The 18,149-nt window shown below is 46.8% G+C and overlaps 1 protein-coding gene and 1 long non-coding RNA gene across 7 annotated transcripts; one reads left to right on the top strand and one right to left on the bottom strand.

The window, feature by feature from the left end:
- Positions 1 to 273: 273 nt before the first annotated feature.
- Positions 274 to 16,697, bottom strand: LOC110988536 (carnitine O-palmitoyltransferase 2, mitochondrial-like). 6 transcript variants are annotated; one of them, XM_087135745.1, is made up of 9 exons: positions 10,810 to 10,994; positions 7,852 to 7,932; positions 6,895 to 7,061; positions 6,544 to 6,581; positions 6,100 to 6,274; positions 5,652 to 5,711; positions 1,326 to 1,426; positions 643 to 776; positions 274 to 407 (listed from the first exon to the last, which is right to left on the bottom strand). In XM_087135745.1, the coding sequence occupies exons 3-9, from the start codon at positions 6,935 to 6,937 to the stop codon at positions 323 to 325; spliced, it is 636 nt and encodes a 211-aa protein (XP_086991871.1). In that variant the 5' UTR covers positions 6,938 to 7,061; positions 7,852 to 7,932; positions 10,810 to 10,994; the 3' UTR covers positions 274 to 322. The 6 variants fall into 6 exon arrangements, with proteins under 6 accessions (XP_086991871.1, XP_086991868.1, XP_086991872.1 ...); XM_087135742.1 differs by having other exon boundaries at positions 6,100 to 6,291; positions 6,951 to 7,061; XM_087135746.1 differs by having other exon boundaries at positions 6,951 to 7,061.
- Positions 401 to 6,216, top strand: LOC147799401 (uncharacterized). Its single transcript, XR_015425022.1, has 3 exons — positions 401 to 839; positions 1,373 to 1,468; positions 6,082 to 6,216. It is a non-coding gene; the product is annotated as an uncharacterized LOC147799401 (long non-coding RNA).
- Positions 16,698 to 18,149: the final 1,452 nt, after the last annotated feature.

Genomic DNA, 18,149 nt, shown 5'->3' with positions numbered 1-18,149 from the left:
AATTGTGTTTGGTGAAACTCCTTTTGCAAATGACAGTGCCAACACTTGTGTATTCTTTCTTGTATTCCAATGCAGCCGACACAGCTTGGGTGCTTCAGCCTGATCACAACTACCTCTATATTTCTCTTTTCTTGGGCACTCAGGAAAAAAAGGCAACCATAGTGTTAGCTTTGATTGTTAGCCCAATATTTAAGTACAATGCATACCCTGGTGACACTTTTCACGCTTTCTGCACCATCTACCCTACCGGTAGCATCCCCTGCTGAGATGGCTGGTTGGGCCACAGAATCCTGGTAAACGTCTGACATCAACCTCTTCAGGGTTAATCCATCTCCCAGGAATGTTCCATGTTTACCAGGGACTGCCCATCTGTTGTTACAATTAGTTGGATTGATTTGTCAAACCACCTTGAAGAGAAAAGCAAAATCAATTTATTAACTTTTCTTCCTGAAGGTGTTTTGGAGGTCAACACTACGAACCTCCTTTGTATGATAAGCGGGAACATTTTGAATTCATTTCAGGAGAGCTCTGAATACGCCTTAACCCAAAAAGAGCAGTGGGTTTTTTGTTTTGTTTCACGTTTTTGTAACCATCTCATGCCAGAAACATCATTTTATGCAGGAGCCAGATAAGTTTAAACACCTGAATGACTTCCAGAAGTCTTCTGTATTGGTAACGGCAGGGTTCCTGTGAATAACGTCTGGGAGGAGCCTGTCATCCCTCAGTGTCTTCAAGAATCTCAGCAGGGACACAGTCAGATTGGTTGCTCTTGTTGCCTGTACACAGGGAAAACACAATAAGACAGGAAGATGGACAACTTTGCAAGCAACCAGATCAAGGTACTGTACTGCATATGACAAGTATGTACCCCACTCACGCAAGTCTGTTTTGCACATGTAGTGCGGACTCTCCATTAATAATGAAGGAAATATCATTTTTTCTTGAACTGATGAGAACACTATTTTAAGCTGGATTTTTGATGTGACACAGGGCCTGGCTGCCTGTCATTTGATAGGTTCCCTGTAATATCAGTGACTTGATTTAACCTCAGTGGCTATAGCCGGATGCATAGATTCTCTTGACAGCAGTATACCATTGACAGGCCCACAGCATACCCTGAGCACAGTAATGTGCTCACCCACACATTCCCGAGGTGCACATGTACACGTCCTTCAATTATGGAACTCCTACCATATTGATGTATACTCTTTCGTCTGACTGAACCTTTTAAGGTGGAATCAGTGTAGCCCTTAAAAAAGACGGGTGAGGCAGTACTTCTTAAGAGTCCCAGTCACAAAACCTAATTTTTGATGACCGGCCATTACCTGGTCCATATACTCTCGTCTCTTGTCACTGGTGACTAAATACACAGGGTCTACACTAAGAACTGGGCTTCTCCTTCGAAGGAAGAAATCCTTACAGATCTCTGATGAGTCAAAAACAGGAAATTGTGCAAGCAGATATTCAGGTAATTCTCTATGATTAATACTGGTGATTCACAATACACTTTGCCACTAAAAGATTACCACAGAGATACCACTTTTTAAGTTTCAGCTTGTTAAAACCATGCATGGCCAACTTGCATGGCTTGCATCTGAATGAATATCAAAAGACAACTCAAGGAAATTCCCCCCCCCCCATGTGCGGGAAGGGTCTACTCGCAAACACCCGTAGAGCCACTACCTATGCATATTTCCCCATAGGCCGCAATACAAGAGTTAATTCACTCAATAAGCTACCCACTGTTAGACCGTGCCCTACATGATGCCCGCCATCTTATCTTCTCCTTTTCTTGAGAGCTACGGCAGATAGGAGTCTGCATCAGTCGAGATGACCTGTGGGGGAGGAGGGCAGGTTGTTCTATCGGTAAGTATTCACAAGTAGACCTTTATGTCTGCTCTGTGTGTGGGGGGGTGGGGGAATCTGCAGCGCACTATAGTAGAGCACTGCAGAATAGCACCAGAAAATAGGAGGTGCTTGCAAGATGCTACAGTATGTTGTAAAACAGGATTGAGCAAGGGTTGATAAATACACTGGTCATTATGAATATGCATCAATGATCAGGAGTAAGGTGATTTGGGTAAGCGAGGAGAGATGGGCTTACCGTAACCCTGTGTTCTGTCTTGTATTAAGGATACTGAGGGCTGATATATGAGGCTCGGTGATACATCTCTTGCCATCAGCAAAGCCGATTGGAGGATGTCATGACGGTAGCAGGATAAGAATGTGCTGAAGAATTTCCAACACGCTGCTTGTAAAACATCAGTTAGTGAACTCCCTTAAAGTAGGCCCACAATGGGGGTTGCTGCTGCTATGACATTGTGCACTCTAACCCTAGGATCCTGCTTTTATGAAGTCGGCCAGTTTTGAATCGCAGACTAAATGACTGTCACGATTCAGCCTGCGATTGTCTCTCAGGAAGCATGGACGATGAGGACGGGGGATCTGATGTGATGAAGGGACTTGCCACATTTCTCCCCTGATTATAGTGCTGTCTTGTTGAGGTACCATTTCAGAGTTCAAACAGGGCACCACATATTCTTGTCTTCCAGAGGCCATATGAGTGGGATTGAATGTATGGAACAAAGATATCAGGAGTGAAGGAGTCCAATTGGTTCTTTGTGAGGAACAAGGTTTGAGGAACAAACCTTACTGGTTCCCATAGAATATTTCCGGGATCAATTGATAAAGCTTGCAGTTCGCTTCGTTGTCGGGACATGGCAACTGCTAGTAGTAGGCCTAAGGCTAGTTTGACTGATAGGTTAAACAAAGATGTCTGTCTCGAGGATTCATCAGGGGAATGTGAAAGCTCCCAAAGAACCTGCGGAAGATCCCACAAATGGAAGAGCTCACAAGTGGGAGGCTTTGTGATGAGCATTCCACAAAGGCGGTGACCCACGGCATGGTTGTAGAAAAAATTGTTGGAAAAAAACCTGTTTGAATGGCTGCAATAGCTGATCGGTAGCTTTTGTGGTGGATATTGTGAGGACAGAGTTGAACAGGTAGATGAAAAAATTGCCAACATCGGTCAGAGTAGACTGGACTGGATCAAAAGTTTTCTGTCTACATTTTATGGTAATGTTAATTGCGACAGCTGTTGTAGATCTTGTTTGATGTTGGATGACATCGTGCTGCAAAAGAGGCAGATCTGCCGAAAGGCCTGCTGTTCAGACTGATTCTTTGACAATGATCTAGCATGCAGGTGAAGACTCTCGGGAGCTGGGTGAATTATGTTTGATTCTGGTTGAAACAGAATGTCTGGACAGTTTGGAAGTACTAGCAGCTTGTGGACTGACAGATTGATACATATGGGAACCAAGATTGTCATGGCTAGAAGGGGTGTTGAGAAGGACTCAGCAATGTTCTCTTTCCAGTTTTGTAAGTACAAGTGTGATCAGGGATATCAGAGAAAATGTGTCTGCTAACATACTGGTCCACGGGATTGATAGGGCATATTGGTGTGCCATGCCCGAGGGTCGGGGCGTATAGTCTAGAGTCAAAAAAACTGTACATGTAGTTGGCTGTTGCCCCTGATGCAAACACATCTATGCGAGGCAATCAACGGTCAGAAAAATCTGTTTGGCGATGCTAGGCTGTAAGGTTCATTCCACGGGCCACAGTGTTGTCCTTGTATGCCTATCTAGCTATCAGAGTTTTACCAGATTCCTGACACCAATGGAGCATATATCCATATGAGAAGTTAGAATTGGGCTGACCTTGTGCCTCCCTCATGGTTGATGTGCACCACCACAAAGAATTGTCGCATTTGGTGAGGAGTGGATGGCCTCGGATGAACCCTTTGAAATATTGGGCGGCACTGAATGCATGCATCTCTGGGACACTGATGCGTAAATTGCCTGGATCTAGGATCCACTTAATTCCCTGCCATCTGGTATGGGTGAAGTGTGGCACCCAAGCCAAGATGGAATGCATCTGCGAGGTTTGACTTCCTGTTCTTTAGTAAAGCGTTATTTAATTTTTTAGGTTCACCAGTGGCAATGTTTTGGCATAGGTAAAATGTTCAAGGTTATAAAAACAGGGCCTAGGTACAATATTATGATGCCACGCCCCTCCGACGAAGGTGAGGGCGCCCCCTCCTCAAGGCGTGATGGCAGACGGCATGTACCAGACGGTCCCTAGGCGGCTAGGGATGAGTCCGTTGGGATGGAAGTATACTGTCCCCCAAGAAAGTTCGATGATCTCTGGTCTTCTGACTGGCCCAAAGCTTAGTAACGCCACCCGGACAGAAATGACTTGAATTAAACTTCGTCTGGACACTTGCCTCATATACAACAATCAAGGTGGCTGGTTTATTTATCAATGCTCCTTCAATCATGCACAACAAATACACCAGTAGAGGGCGCTATTTACAGGGAGACTGTATGATTATACGCGACTGGACTTCACCCAGAGCAGCGAACACTGCAATTGATTGTGAGCATCCAGTGCCGAATCAGGGATTTGAGCAAGTCTACGGGGTTTAGTGTCAGGGCTGCGCTACACGCAACTCACATCATATGAGATAGAAATCTGCCCTTATCAAGACCGCAAGCTCCTATCAGGAACTATAGGGCACCACCAATTAGCCCCTCAACCTCGAGCCCCTCACAGTCACGCTAGGCTGGGTGACATTTATTTTGCACAGGATTCTCGACCCTTACCTGGGATCAACCCTTGATTCAGCACGACTGGCCCTTACCTACGCGCCCCTTATATAGCTCCGCAAGCTGGCCACTGCTGCAACTATGCCTGCATGCAGGTGCTAAATGTGACCAGGCAGTGGCTTTTGTTAACCAAGGCAGAGCCTATGTGCCGCGCTTGCTTAACACACAGCTAAGCGTGCCTAACATCTGCCTGTTACTGGGCAAGCGCCATCCATAACTTCACCCCGCACCTAGTGACTAGCACCCTCTGTCACTTCATAATATCACAGTGCGGTAATTTATCTTGTCACCAGTAACAATGCATGATCACGCGTCTTTTGGCAATATATTTCAAATCACTGGCTATTTTTTTTTTGGATGAACAAATTATAACCTGTAGTGAGAATATTTTCAGCAATGAGGAAGAAAAAGAAAAATATCAAATTGATAACTGTCGCTTGTGTTACGCATTGAGCAAGCTCACACACATGGCAGAAATTTATCCACAATGCCTTGCACATCGTTAGCTGTGACTCCATGTGAAGTATTTCCTTCACTTTAATCTGTGCAAGGCCATTAGCCCTTCCCAGTACCCGAACAAGGGGCTGAGTGATAAGTGAAGGTTAAAAAAAGGGCTATGCATGGAAGTTTGAAAGACTGGGTATTCTGTGCAACTGACACTCAAAACAGACTTATAATTCCACTATCTGGGCCAATAAACATCAAGAAAATTCAAATTCCTGCAGTCTGTGAACAAATAGTCAACCATTTCCCACAATGCACGGTGAAAACGACCTCTCAAGAAAAGACTGATCATGAAGACTTTGTAACAATTCAGGTCATATCAGCATTAGAAAATGTATCACTCATACATACCAACATACCAACAGGGTCAAAAACAGGAGAAAACCAAAATAGGTAAGCCCAAACAAAATAAAACCTAAATAGAAAAAAAGAAAGAAAAAAGAACAGAGGAAAAAGAAACTGCATGGTCTCGGGCATACCTACCTGTTGAGTAGCTCAAATGGCTGTTTTTCTTGTTCAGTTCGACCAATTCCTTGTTGAGGTCTAGAAATGAGCACCAAAAATTATAGATTGTAACTTATGTATGCATGAACCTGACCACTGATGTCCAAATAATAGACTTACAAGTATTTCCTGTAACCAACTTTAGAAATTATTTTGTAACTTTTCAAACAAGAATATTTCACGAGATATTTAACATGAAAACTGGCTATGCGGAATACTTAAGTGGACTTTAATTTTATCTAGAAAGGTAATTGATGAACCTTTTGAGTAAGATGCAAGTGGCAAGTTGAACCAACTTTCACAGTTGCTTGCTTCTTTTTCTTTCAGCCTTTTGGGTTAGGAGTCTTTTACAAGTACCCAGACTGTACTGTACATAAAACAGGATACCTGGTTCTCTTACTACCAACAGATGCAATTTCCAACTCACCAACACCTGCCCCCTTCTGAAATTCATCAACGAGGGACTGCGTCTTGGCATATTCTTTGGGGCTGAGGAACACGAGCTGAGCAGTGAGGTAACGCTGGCAGGTGTCGTGCAAAGAGGGTACGGGCAGTTGAGGAATAGCTGGTTGGAAGAACATTGTGGGGACAGGACTCAGCGTCTGAAGATCTGGAGGACCTGTTGTACAAATATGTCTTTGTAATATATGTATTTTTGTTCCATTTAATTTTTAGTATTCATTAATAAATTGGCTTTCAATTGGCTGCTAAAACTCATTCCTTCACCTTGAGTTTACTTATAACGGCAATTAAAAATGTTGCACTGCGAGTATTTTCATAGTCAACAGAGAACATAATGTAAGGTTATTGTGCATTTAATTCTTGTATAAAAGCATGTACAGTTACCTAAAAATCCTGAAAAATGGCTTACCTTTGAAACCACCATGTCCTCCGTAAACACAAAGCTTTCTGATAAAGAAAAGTAAACATAATTAAGCAATGTTTTTGTTTTCATTTATGTGAAGCATTTTGTCAAGAATAAGTCATGCATTCACACAAGATAAGTTAAGTTTTCCCCATGGAATCCTGATTAAAAACGGGTATTTTATTAGTTTTTCTCAAAAAATAAACATGTCCATGTATGAAACAGAGAGTAATTACATATTAAAAACTGAACAATTCACAATATAATTATCCAACCAAAATTGAACCAATGCTAGCCGCACAAATAAGAACTGTATGTGCTGCAGTTTCTTTCCTAACATTGTGCATGTACTATTACCATGTGGCAAAGAAGATGTGACGTCATAGCAATAATAGTACATGTATGTTGGCTACCCTGTCCAATTTTGTCTTCCTTCCTCCATGTATCAAGCCATGTGTTCCTCTGCTAAATCTTCAAGGACACTTGTGTTACGTTACAATTTTTTGGTAACGTTTACAGTGCATCTGGATAGGACAAAGACAGAAGACCATACTGAGGATATCCGATTACTTTGGCAAAATATATGAAAGTATTTTAATCCGACACGCAAACAAAAAAGAATATAGTTGATTTTCCAAAGCTGTAAGCATCAAATCAGTATAGCCATTATACTGGGACTTGGCGACAAACACCACTTTAAAACTGGTGGCCAACTGAATACACTGCATGTATATAACCTCAAGGGGAACATAACTTCGTAACCTCTTGCCCCTAGCTACCCCGACTCCTAGCTAGTCCATGGGGTCACAACTTCCACTGGCTGGCCAATTAAGTCCCTCATTTTGGGGCAACTTTCAACTGTATGCCTAATATATTATTCCCACTGCACCATGGCCGTGCCCTACTTCAGCTAAGACTCTGCACAGGCGCTGGGCGTAGTGGAAAGTTTGTGCGGCCTCAATGCGAAACCTAGTGATCTAGCACTACAAATTACTCCAACATGCCTGATCAATACACAAACATTAATCAAACCTTTGTAATGAGAATATGTTCCCAGGAACTTTGCAAATAAAAACCACACTGTTCCTAACTGAAAGGACTTTCCACAAACAAATAGCATATTTGTGAGACAAAATATCATGTATGAATGATCTATGTAAAAGCTATTGAAAATATTATATTCAATATTACAGTCACAAACAAAGATCAATCATGTCAGTCAACAATAAATTTATTAACTTCATTCAATTATCGGTCAATCTGTAACTTGGGAAGAGAATAATAAAAGAGACAAAATTACACAATTGCACTTACAATGTATTCAGCCAACTTATCAACAGAAATAGAACTTCTCGAAGCTACCGGTACATCTAAAAGAAAGAAATCGGCTCATACCTGGATAGGACAAAGACAAAAGAAGACCGTCCCCATATTGAAGATGTCCGATTATTTTGGCAAAATATATCAAAGCAATCAGGCACACTCACAATCACATGCACTCCCCCTGCTGTCTTTGGTATATTCCACTTTATGGGGGGTTCTCTATAGCAATTTCCCTCTGGATGGGTGTAGGAAGAGGTCCCATGCAACCAAATTTCTGATATAATCTTATCCGTGTTACGATTTTCCATTTATTCTTACCTTTACTTAGTTATAACTATAACTTATAACCCTAGTTCTTATGTTAATTCTAAATCCCTGTTTCCAAAGTGTACATGAACTGAACTCACTTCTACTGCTGTTCTGCCATCCTAGCTGTTCAAACATTCTCTGACATGTGTAATGTTGAACATGTAGTTTGAAACACCACTGAATTTGAAATAAGGCACATTATTTGAGGGTTTGAATTATTGAAATTACACATTATTTCTCAATTTTTGTTGTGCTTAATCCCGACGTGTCATAGACCCAGGCCCTGCATATTTGCCTGAACTGTTTGTTAGACATGAAGTACATGTACATGTGTTTAAACTGCATGCCCAAGACCATGCGACCCCGTGGCAGTGCCTGCCCAACTTTCACAGGTAACTGTACCAAACTGTTTCATCATGATTTCCTTTGCTTTATGTTCTACCTGTTAATGGAATAGTTGCTTATCTATCTTATTTTATCCACTGATGGTTATAGATTCGCTTGATGACAGTTTTGACCGAAATTAAGCATTTTCGAAAGTGGTATTTGTAAGGTGATTTAGGAGTAACTGTGTCAAAGTATACAAGGATTTTTATGGCCCATGTCAGTACAGAAGGCATGCAAGTAAGGCACAATGCTCTTGTATGTGCAGTTGTATGCATGGGCCGAGTAGAGGGAAGTTCATAAAATTATGGAGTACACTTATGATGAAACTTATTTGATCCTTGATGGTAATTTGATGAGTAGTTCATAGGAAGTAATTAGCCTATTCACTGGGAAATTGTCAGCCTGTTTTTTAGTGATGTTTTGTAAGTTAAAGATTGTATTGTGCATTTAGGAACATATTTGAGTGCATGTGGTTAATGATAGAGTGTGTGTAAGTTTTGGTCAATCAGCAGCCGGGGTTGGCCTGGATGTTTGTGTTTTTCCTTCATGCCCAGAATGGACAATTAACCTATACTTTTACATTGTAGTTTCCAGTCTTCCACCAGACTATACCATCACCATCTACTTGGAGTTTTCCCCACTCATGGATGAGTGTCTTGACCTAATTTGTCTCTCTTTTTCGTTCCTTCCGAGTGGGCAACCTTCCTAAGTTCTTGTAGTGTAAAAATCTCTTGGTACCGGGGTCATTTTCCTGGGCCAGCTTAAATCACTGTTTACTGAACTGGTGAATTGGCGTTTCCGGAGTGGGATCATCAATAGATAAGGGCTTTGCTCAGACAGTCTGGCCGTTGACCTGGGTGGTAATCCCTTGACTGGTTGCCTTCTTCACATCCATGGGAACAGCTTCAGTGTGAACACTTTCCAGTTGCTCCAAGCTTTGAGGGATTCATGACAAGGTGTCTGCATCTCCATTGGCCTTTCCTGGGCAGTATCTGATCTCCAGGTTAAAATCAGATAACTCCACAACCCAGCAGTGTCCCATGGAATCCCTCAGCATATGTTAAGGGATTGTTGTCTGCATACACAGTCGTCTGCTTAGCATAGTAGAGGTAATCTGAGAAGTGCTCTGTTACTGCCCATTTTAGACTGAGGAATTCAAGCTTTCCTGCATGCATATGGTAATTCTTCTCAGCCGGTGTCAGTGTCCTGGACCCAAAACCAACAACCTTTAGTTTCCCATCTTGCTTTTGGTAGAGAATAGTGCCGAGTCAGTCTTGAGAGGCATTCGTGTGAAGTACAAAGGGGGGGCAAATTTGGGGTACACCACGACTGATGTTTTATTCACACAGTCAAGTATTGATTCAAGGGCATCCTGGTGGACGGTCTCCCATCTGATAGGATTATTCTTTCGTCTCTGGCCTCTGCTGTTTTCGTTCTTAAACATTTTCCCTCGACTTTGGTCCTGGTGTGGACATTGAGCTTCGTCTTGTTTTAGCAGGTCATACAGAACCTTAGCATGTTGGAACAGGTTAGGCACATAATGCTGATAATATCCCAGGAGCCTCAAAAGTTGGTGAACCTCCGTGACTGTGGCAGGTCGCTTCTGTCTCAGGGCCTCAGTGCCCAGGTCTGTACAGGCACTGACCATCTGCTGAAAGTATGCTTCACTTGTGGCTGAAACAGTGCACACTTTAACTGGGCCTCAACTTCATGTCATGTTCTTGCATCCGGCGGGGAACCTTTCTCACCCTCTCAGTATGGCCTTCAAATGTGGCTTTGTAGACAAGGACATCGTCCTGGTACACTCTGCACATCTGGTCATTCGTTTCATCAAGGCAGCTGGTGCACATTTGAGCATATAGGTATGCATATCCACTCATGGACTCAGGGAGTCACAAAAGCAGTAAGATGATGGCTCTCCTCTGCCGTGAACCCCTGATGATAGGCTTTGCCTTGGTCAAGAGTCGAAAACCACCTGTTGCCTCAAGGCTATTGAGCACATTGCAGCGTGTCCTGTCTATAGGCTCTGACCCTCAAATTTCCACCCCCCGCTCCTGGATAACTGTTCCAGATTTCCCCGCGAGGAACAAATCCAGCTCGCCCACCAACCCAGGTGAGTTCCACGTTGCCTTCGCAGTCTGGGCCCCGACTGCTGGGCCCCCGCGCTGGCCTGTGCTGCCGCTGTCCAGCGAGTCCGGCACCCGACCCAAATCATTCACCAAATCCATGGCACAAAAAAGGCGAAGAATTTACCTGATTTTCTTGTATCCAGCGTCTCGCTGCTGCCACCAGTTGTAGTATATCCTGTCTATGGGCTCTGACGCTGACAAAGAACTACTCGGTCTGGCTCAAAATCTCCGTTCCGGGCAAAACTGCTCTGTTTATTTTGACAAAAGCAAAAGGGCTGTCCGACACACAAAGCTGCAAATACGAGGTGTCTAGACTAGACTAGACGGGGACTGCACAGGCACGAGGCGGGAAAGCCGCAGGCCGTTCGCATACCAGCGGGGGCAGCAAGCTAGTTCCATGCGGGTCCGAGCTGGCACCCCCATCGGCCGAACCCACCGGCACCACACCACCCCCTCCGAGGACTCTTGTTCGTCCCCAAATGAGGCAGCGCAACCCTGCGCAGCTTACAAGGCAGAGGAATTAGCAAAAGCAACAATTACAATTACTGCAACAACAAAAGAGAAATGTCTACACAAAGGGAAAGCCATGACAAAAACTGGTAGTCTGGTGGGCTTCATGCGTCTTCTCCACTACCACGGGGGGATCCAGGGGTCCAATGTGGAGGAGACTCCGGTCGCCGTGGTGCCTCCCGGCATTGCTTCGTTACTCCGGTGGGCGGTGGAGGGGGCTCCCGCTGGACCTGCGACTGCCGGAAAAGCTGGTCCCAGAACTGCCACGGGACTTGTTCTAGGTACCGGGTTGGAGGCGGCACTCCCTGGGGTAAGAAGCCCCCCATGGACTGCTGCCCGGCATAGTTGGCGCCGACACCGTATTGCGCATACAGCTCACCGCCGAAGGTGTACAACATTCTGTCCTGGACTTCATAAGTGTCAACCAACCGGGTCCGGAATTGGCGGTCCGCGAGGGTCCAAGCCAGCGGGGGCCACCTCCAACCGCCACTGGCTGTGGTAATGCTCACAGAGAGGCGGGTCCATCATGGTGTCTGCATCTCTGGTAGCCCGCTCCTCCTGCAGGGTGGCTCACACCCCCAGTCGCAGGCGGACCCCCCAACATACATCACCCAGGAGCCGGAGGGCAGACTCCAGCGGCCCCCGCTCTAAACTGGGGCTGGGGGCTCTACCTCGGTCTGTGTCCCCGTCACTACTGAGTGACGCAGGGGGGCGGTTCCGGCCGTGGTGGCCGCTGCGGGGGCCCGAGGGCCCGGGCCGCACCGGAAGGTGAGTCTGACTAGTCTCATCGATCCGGCCCACCCCGCTACCCCCGCCTTCGGCACCGAGAGGGCATCAGCGGCGAGGGCTCACCCGCAGCAGCTGACCGGGGGCGGGTCTGGGTGGCTCCCTCCGGAGGACAGGCAGGGGGGGGGTGACTGCTCCATGGGGAACTCGTCACCCCCCAACTCCCCATCACTGGCGAAGACCTCCAGGACGTCAGGATCCTCTGCCCAGACCTGAGGGACAAGGACGTGGTCACAGTGTCGGTGGTGCTGATCGGTAGAAGCAGTGGCCACACCCCCGCTCACAGGTATAGGGCCAGGCAGCAAATAGCTCCGGACAAGCCGACCTCAGGTGTCCCCCCAATAATTCGGCTGGCGGAATTATTGCTGACAGTGGGGGCATGCCAACCGGTCCATATGGGGAGAGGGAGATTCAGGAGTTAGCGTGGAGCAGAATCGCACCAGGCGCTGAATCCACCGCCCCTGGCAAGTCATGCCCTGGCTGCTTGTGTCTGAGTTCTCCCCGCTCAACACGCCGCCGCTCCGGCCCAGCTTTGTCAACGGGGGAGATGGCCCCTGCAGGCAGGACCAGGGGCCGGATCCGCTGGCTCTTGTCCCCCCACCCGCGCGGGCGCCTCTACAGCCAGGGCTCTGCGGGCCGCGCGCTCCCACCATCCGAGCTGCACATCGCCCAGGTAGCACTTGAGCCAATTGCGATGCACGATCTGAGGCTTTGCTCGGGCGGTATGCTGCGCTTTGTAGGTCACATTATAGAGGCTTTGTAGCACCGCGAAGGGCCCGTCCCACCACCGTTGCAGCTTGGGGGCGCAGTCGAGCTTTTTCTTTGGGGTGAACAGCCAAACAGCCTGGCCGGGCTCGAACCCGGCGCCCTGGGTGCAACGGTTGTACTGCTGCTTCTGGTAGCCCTGAGTCTGCCTCAGGTGTGGCCAGGCAAACTCGTGGGACCGTGTGAGCCTCACTCTCAGCTCGTCAACGTAATTTAGTGCCTCGTTAGTCTCCGTCCGCTACTACGGTGACCCGACAACGACGTCCAGGGGAAGCCCCACCTCCCGCCCGAGCTTGAGCATGTTTAAGTTGAGCCTGGTGCTATCGTGCTACGAGGAACAGTAGGCCATCAGGACGTAGGGAAGATGTTTGTCCCAGTCATCCTGATTCTCAGCCACTAACACGCTCAACATGGTCTTCACGGTTCGATTGAACCATTTGACCATGCCGTCGGATTGGGGGTGAAACAGAGTCGTCCTGGTCTTGTGGATGCCCAACAGCCGGCAGACCACGCAGAACAGGCACGCCTCGAACTCCAGCCCTTGATCCATGTGGATCTCGAGGGGTGTCGTTAAGCGTGTGATCACCTGCTCCAGGAGGGTCTTGGCCAAGGTCTCGCCCGTCTGATCCGGAAGGGGAAACGTCTCCACCCACTTCGTATTATGCTGGTGTACCCGGCCTTGGTTCGGGGCAGACATCCAGTGAGGTCAATGGTGATCTGCTCCATGGGGCCCCCACCAGGTATTGTCGGAGCAGAGCTCTCCAGGGACGAGGCGGGGACTTCTTAGAACCACAGAGATGACACTTCTGGCACCACTCCTCCGCCTGCCGTGTCATATCCCTCCAATACACAGGAGCCTGCCTGAGTCGGGCCCGAGGTGTCCAGCAGTTCGGTGATTGTGGGCAAGAAGTAAAACCTCGGGCACCCTGGTCTGCAGGACGGCAATCTTCCAGGTGGGGGCCCCCAGTCTGCCCTTGCCCACTTCACTTGCAAGACTCCTCGGAATAGGCGCAGTGTGTCCTATCTGGACCACCAGCTTTTGACCCCGGCGCCGAGGTCGGAGATGTCCTCCCACTCAGGCAGGTCGCTCCCTGCCACTAGCCACTGACAGACCGGTCCCAGCTCCGGGTCGTCCTGCTGCTCCTGAGCTAGCTTGCTCAGTTCCAAGACCTCGGGAAACCCGTCCAAAATCGAGGCATCCGCCTCAAGCGTGTGCGGATCCTTGGGTGGGGATGCGCCTCGTGTGTCTGTGCATGGATCCGAGGGGGATCCACCTCACGCAGACGCGTGCGGATCCCCAAATGGGGATGCGCCATAATCGTGCCACCCATCGCAATTTCGCCGCTTGGGGGTGCCCGCATCTGACTATATATCTCACAAACTCTATAACTAGCCCATCTCGAAACCCCCTCCTGACGACCGTGGCCGCGGCCTCACAGCGCTCCAGGCGGTGCGCCACGCCAGCCAAATCCCCAGTGCGTGAGGGCACCCCGAAATCTGCTACTGGCCCGCTAGCTCCCATCAGTTCACACCGGGGCCCCGCAAGTGGGAAGCTTCCTGAGCCACCGTGGCGCTGCAAGAGGACGCCCCAATACTATAACCAGTATTACAAGCTTCAGCTATCTCGCGCCGGGGCTCCAACCCCTCGGCAGCCGTCCGGCCGCGCTCCGAGAGGAACGTTCTTTCGGCCACCACGGTACTGCGAGAGGGTGCCCCAACGCTACCACAAGACATGAATGAATTTCCAACCGGCTCCCATCGGGACCCCTCAGCAGCGGACCCACCCTGAGGCCACTCCAACTGGAATGCTTCTCCCAGTGTGCCCCGCCGCCAGAGGGCGCCCCATGGAAGCCGGTGATGGGCGTACTAGTGAGGGGTTGGGGGATGTCGCGGGGCAATGCCCCGCCCCCTTCTCAGCAACCAGGGCGAAATGGTTGTACTCCAATCAGAACCGCACCTTCCTCGCCCCATCGACTTTGAGAGGGGGGAAGTCGCCCGGGGACTGCGCAGGAGTGGCCCATTCTCCTAACCAAAAATGTTCCCACACCGCGCACTCGATACCCTCAAATTTCCACCCCAAGCTCCTGGATAACTGTTCCAGATTTCCCCGAGAGGAACGAATCCAGCTCGCCCACCAACCCAGGTGAGTGCTGCCGCTGTCCAGCGAGTCCGGCACCCGACCCAAATCATTCACCAAATCCATGGCACAGAAAAGGCGAAGAATTTACCTGATTTTCTGGTATCCAGCGTCTCGCTGCTGCCACCAGTTGTAGTGTGTCCTGTATATGGGCTCTGACGCTGACTCGGTCTGGCTCAAAATTTCTGTTCCGGGCAAAACTGCTCTGCTTATTTTGACAAAAGCAAAAGGGCTGTCCGACACACAAAGCTGCTAACACGAGGTGTCTAAACGGGGACTGCGCAGGTGCGAGGCAGGAAAGCCGCAGGCCGTTTGCATACCAGCGGGGGCAGCCAGTTAGTTCCACGCGGGTCTGAGTTGGCGCCCCCACCGGCCGAACCCGCCGGCGCCATAATATCCTGTATGCGTGGGATGGGTTGCCTGTCTGAAATGGTCTTCAAATTTAGTTGTCTATAGTCAACACAAAGTCTGAGGGAGCTGTCCTTTGTCCTTGTGCACACATCTGGTGAGGAATAGTTGGATGAAGATTTCTGGATCAATCCCCGATTGAGGAGATCTGTCAGGTCATCTTTCACCTTGCGATACAAAGGTCAGGAGATTAACTGGTATGGGGGACATACACTTTGTAACCTATATACAAGCCTATATCGATAAAGGATGGTGGAGATAAACCAGAGAAATGTGAGCCGGGAAATTTTACGATCTGGCACCATTCACTGCCAAGAGAAAAGGAGAAGATAAGATGGTGGGCATGTCGCAAGGCACGTTTGGTAGCCTATTGTGTGAACTCTTAGCAGATGTAATGCACCCTCTAGGGAAATATGCCTAGGTAGTGGCCGGCTCTATGGGTAGGACTGTGGAAAGGGCTGATGGCCTTTGATTGGCCACATTGTGCACGACTTGTGACTGTGAGGTTATCACTTTCTGTTAGTAAAGCGTTATTTAATTTTTTTGGGTTCGCCAGTGCCTTTGTTAAGTACAGGCAAAATGTTGGTTATATGAAAAAGCACGGCATTGGTACAATCGCCGTGTGGTACATGTAATTTATCTTCTCACCAGTAAACAATGATCACGTTGAACACACTTTCACAGTTGCTTGCTTCTTTTTCTCTGAATTTTGGGTTAGGAAATTTTTAAAAGAACCAATATTGTACTGTACATAAAACAGGGTACTGATGACAAGCATGAGCTGAGTAGCGAGATAACTCTGGCAGATGTCTTGCAAAGAGAGTATGGGCAGTTGAGGGAAAGCTGGTTGGAAGAGCATTGGTGGGGACAGGACTCAGGATCTGAAGATAGCCTGTTGACGAAGCAACAGATCTGGAGGACCTGTTGTACAAATATGGCTATGTAATAGATGTATTTGTTCTCCATTAAATTTTCTTGTATTCATTAATGAATTGGCAGCTAAATTTCACTCCTTTACCATGAGTTTACTTGTAATGGCAGTTAATTCTGGTGCACAAATTACTGCGAGTATTTCAGTCAGCAGAGGACATCTTAATAACTTAAGGTTATTGTGCATTTAATTCTTGTATAAAAGCATGAACAGTTATCTCAAAAAAGCCTGAAAAGTGGCTTACCTTTGGAACCACCTTGTCCTCCGTGAACATAGAGCTCTCTGATAGAGATAAACTAAACACAATTAAGCAATGAATTTTTTCACTAATGTGAAGCATTTTGTCAAGAATAAGTCATGTATTCACGCACATGGTTATTTAATAAAATTTGTATGTGCTGCAGCTTCTTTCCTAGTATTATGTGTGTACTATTACCATGTGGCGAAAAAGATGAGACGTCATGGCAATAATGAGGCCTTATGTTGGCTACCAGTACATGACCACAGCTGCAGTTCACCAATGGTTTCTCGAATCGTGCCGAAACTGTAACTGTAACGTTGCTGCTAGAGTGTTCGAATTAACAGACTCCAAGTATTATAAAAGGTGTACCTTCATAGTTGACACGTTAACAAGTTGCCTTCTCTTTTTATTCACAAAATCGAAAAAACGTATTTGCGTTGGCATATAAAACCTCTCAAAATACACAACAATCCACCAACATCAGCACGACGGTGAAACCCGAAAGTCATGCATACTGTATGTCAGGAAATGACAAAATGTACATTTCTGGTGGGTTATCTTGCTTTTCTTATTCTACTTCCCTTGTACCAAGGATATTTTCCAACCGTATGTAACCCAAATGGAACCATCTGCGGTATGCAATGATGGAGGTCATAATGTTAACCCCCACTTGCTAACCCAATCCATTGTTTTTAGGGTAACTTTCCCACGGTCCCAGTATTTTTAAAAACAGAATGTCAGTTTCAATTGTTTGGGATATTAATCAAAATGGGGTTTGCAGGTTGTTGGGACCTGGGATCAAATCTGCTGATTCTGCTGATTAGCAGAGTTACACGCTGAAAAAAGATTTGACTGATGGGGACGTTCACATGCAAATAAAATTTTGAGGAAGGTTTGGTCAAACATGTGAAAGACCAATCGTATTCTTGACAGATGTCCATCAACAGATTCCAAAGGGCATTTAAAGGCCTATGCCAGGGCCAGAATTCATGTGCCCCCAAACCACCCAGCAGACCACTGGTCAATAGCCGGACACTCAAGTTGACACAGCTCCATGTAACAGTATGGAGTGAGTTGCTGTCCTTAGTTTTCTAGTTGTAATCTACATGTATGTAACTTCATTTTGAGTTTATTTTGACGACTTAGTATATTATAAACTGTGTTACTTCTAATGTTGAAGGACTTGTATTGCTTGTTTTTATGATGTAAAAACAGTGAACTTTCTTCCACTTGTTCTGATTACCCCCTTGTTTCGCACACTCAATTCAACAATACCCTAGTTTGTGATTGATGATGATGTTTGGACACCTTGCAAGGCTAAATGTCTGTTCTATTATACAGCTCAAGAGGCGTCTGAATATGTTTAATTGAAGCTTATCATATCCAGGTTAGCTCGTGAATTATATATTTATAGTCCAAGCAGTATCACACTATGACTTTTGCAAGTATTTTTACATTATTTTGTATGCCAGATTTCAAAGTTAGTACATGTCCACTAACAGAGATTAAGAGTTTTTTTACTTTGTGTGCGGTAAGTCATTTTATGATGTTTTATGTGTAGACTGTCACCTTAGATGTTTTGGGTTTGAAGACAAAGACTGTCCGCTCAAGAAAGTGTTATTTCTTCAGTGATCCTAACTGTTAACAGCTACAAGTGTACGTGTGTACACACTGTTTGCACCATGC

Source organism: Acanthaster planci, linkage group LG04 (genome assembly GCF_054643075.1).
Source record: "Acanthaster planci isolate LZ-2023a linkage group LG04, COTS_SCS, whole genome shotgun sequence".
In the NCBI taxonomy this organism is placed as follows: domain Eukaryota; kingdom Metazoa; phylum Echinodermata; class Asteroidea; order Valvatida; family Acanthasteridae; genus Acanthaster; species Acanthaster planci.
The sequence above is the reverse complement of the archived record's forward strand: the minus strand, read 5'-3'. Positions and strand labels throughout refer to the sequence as shown.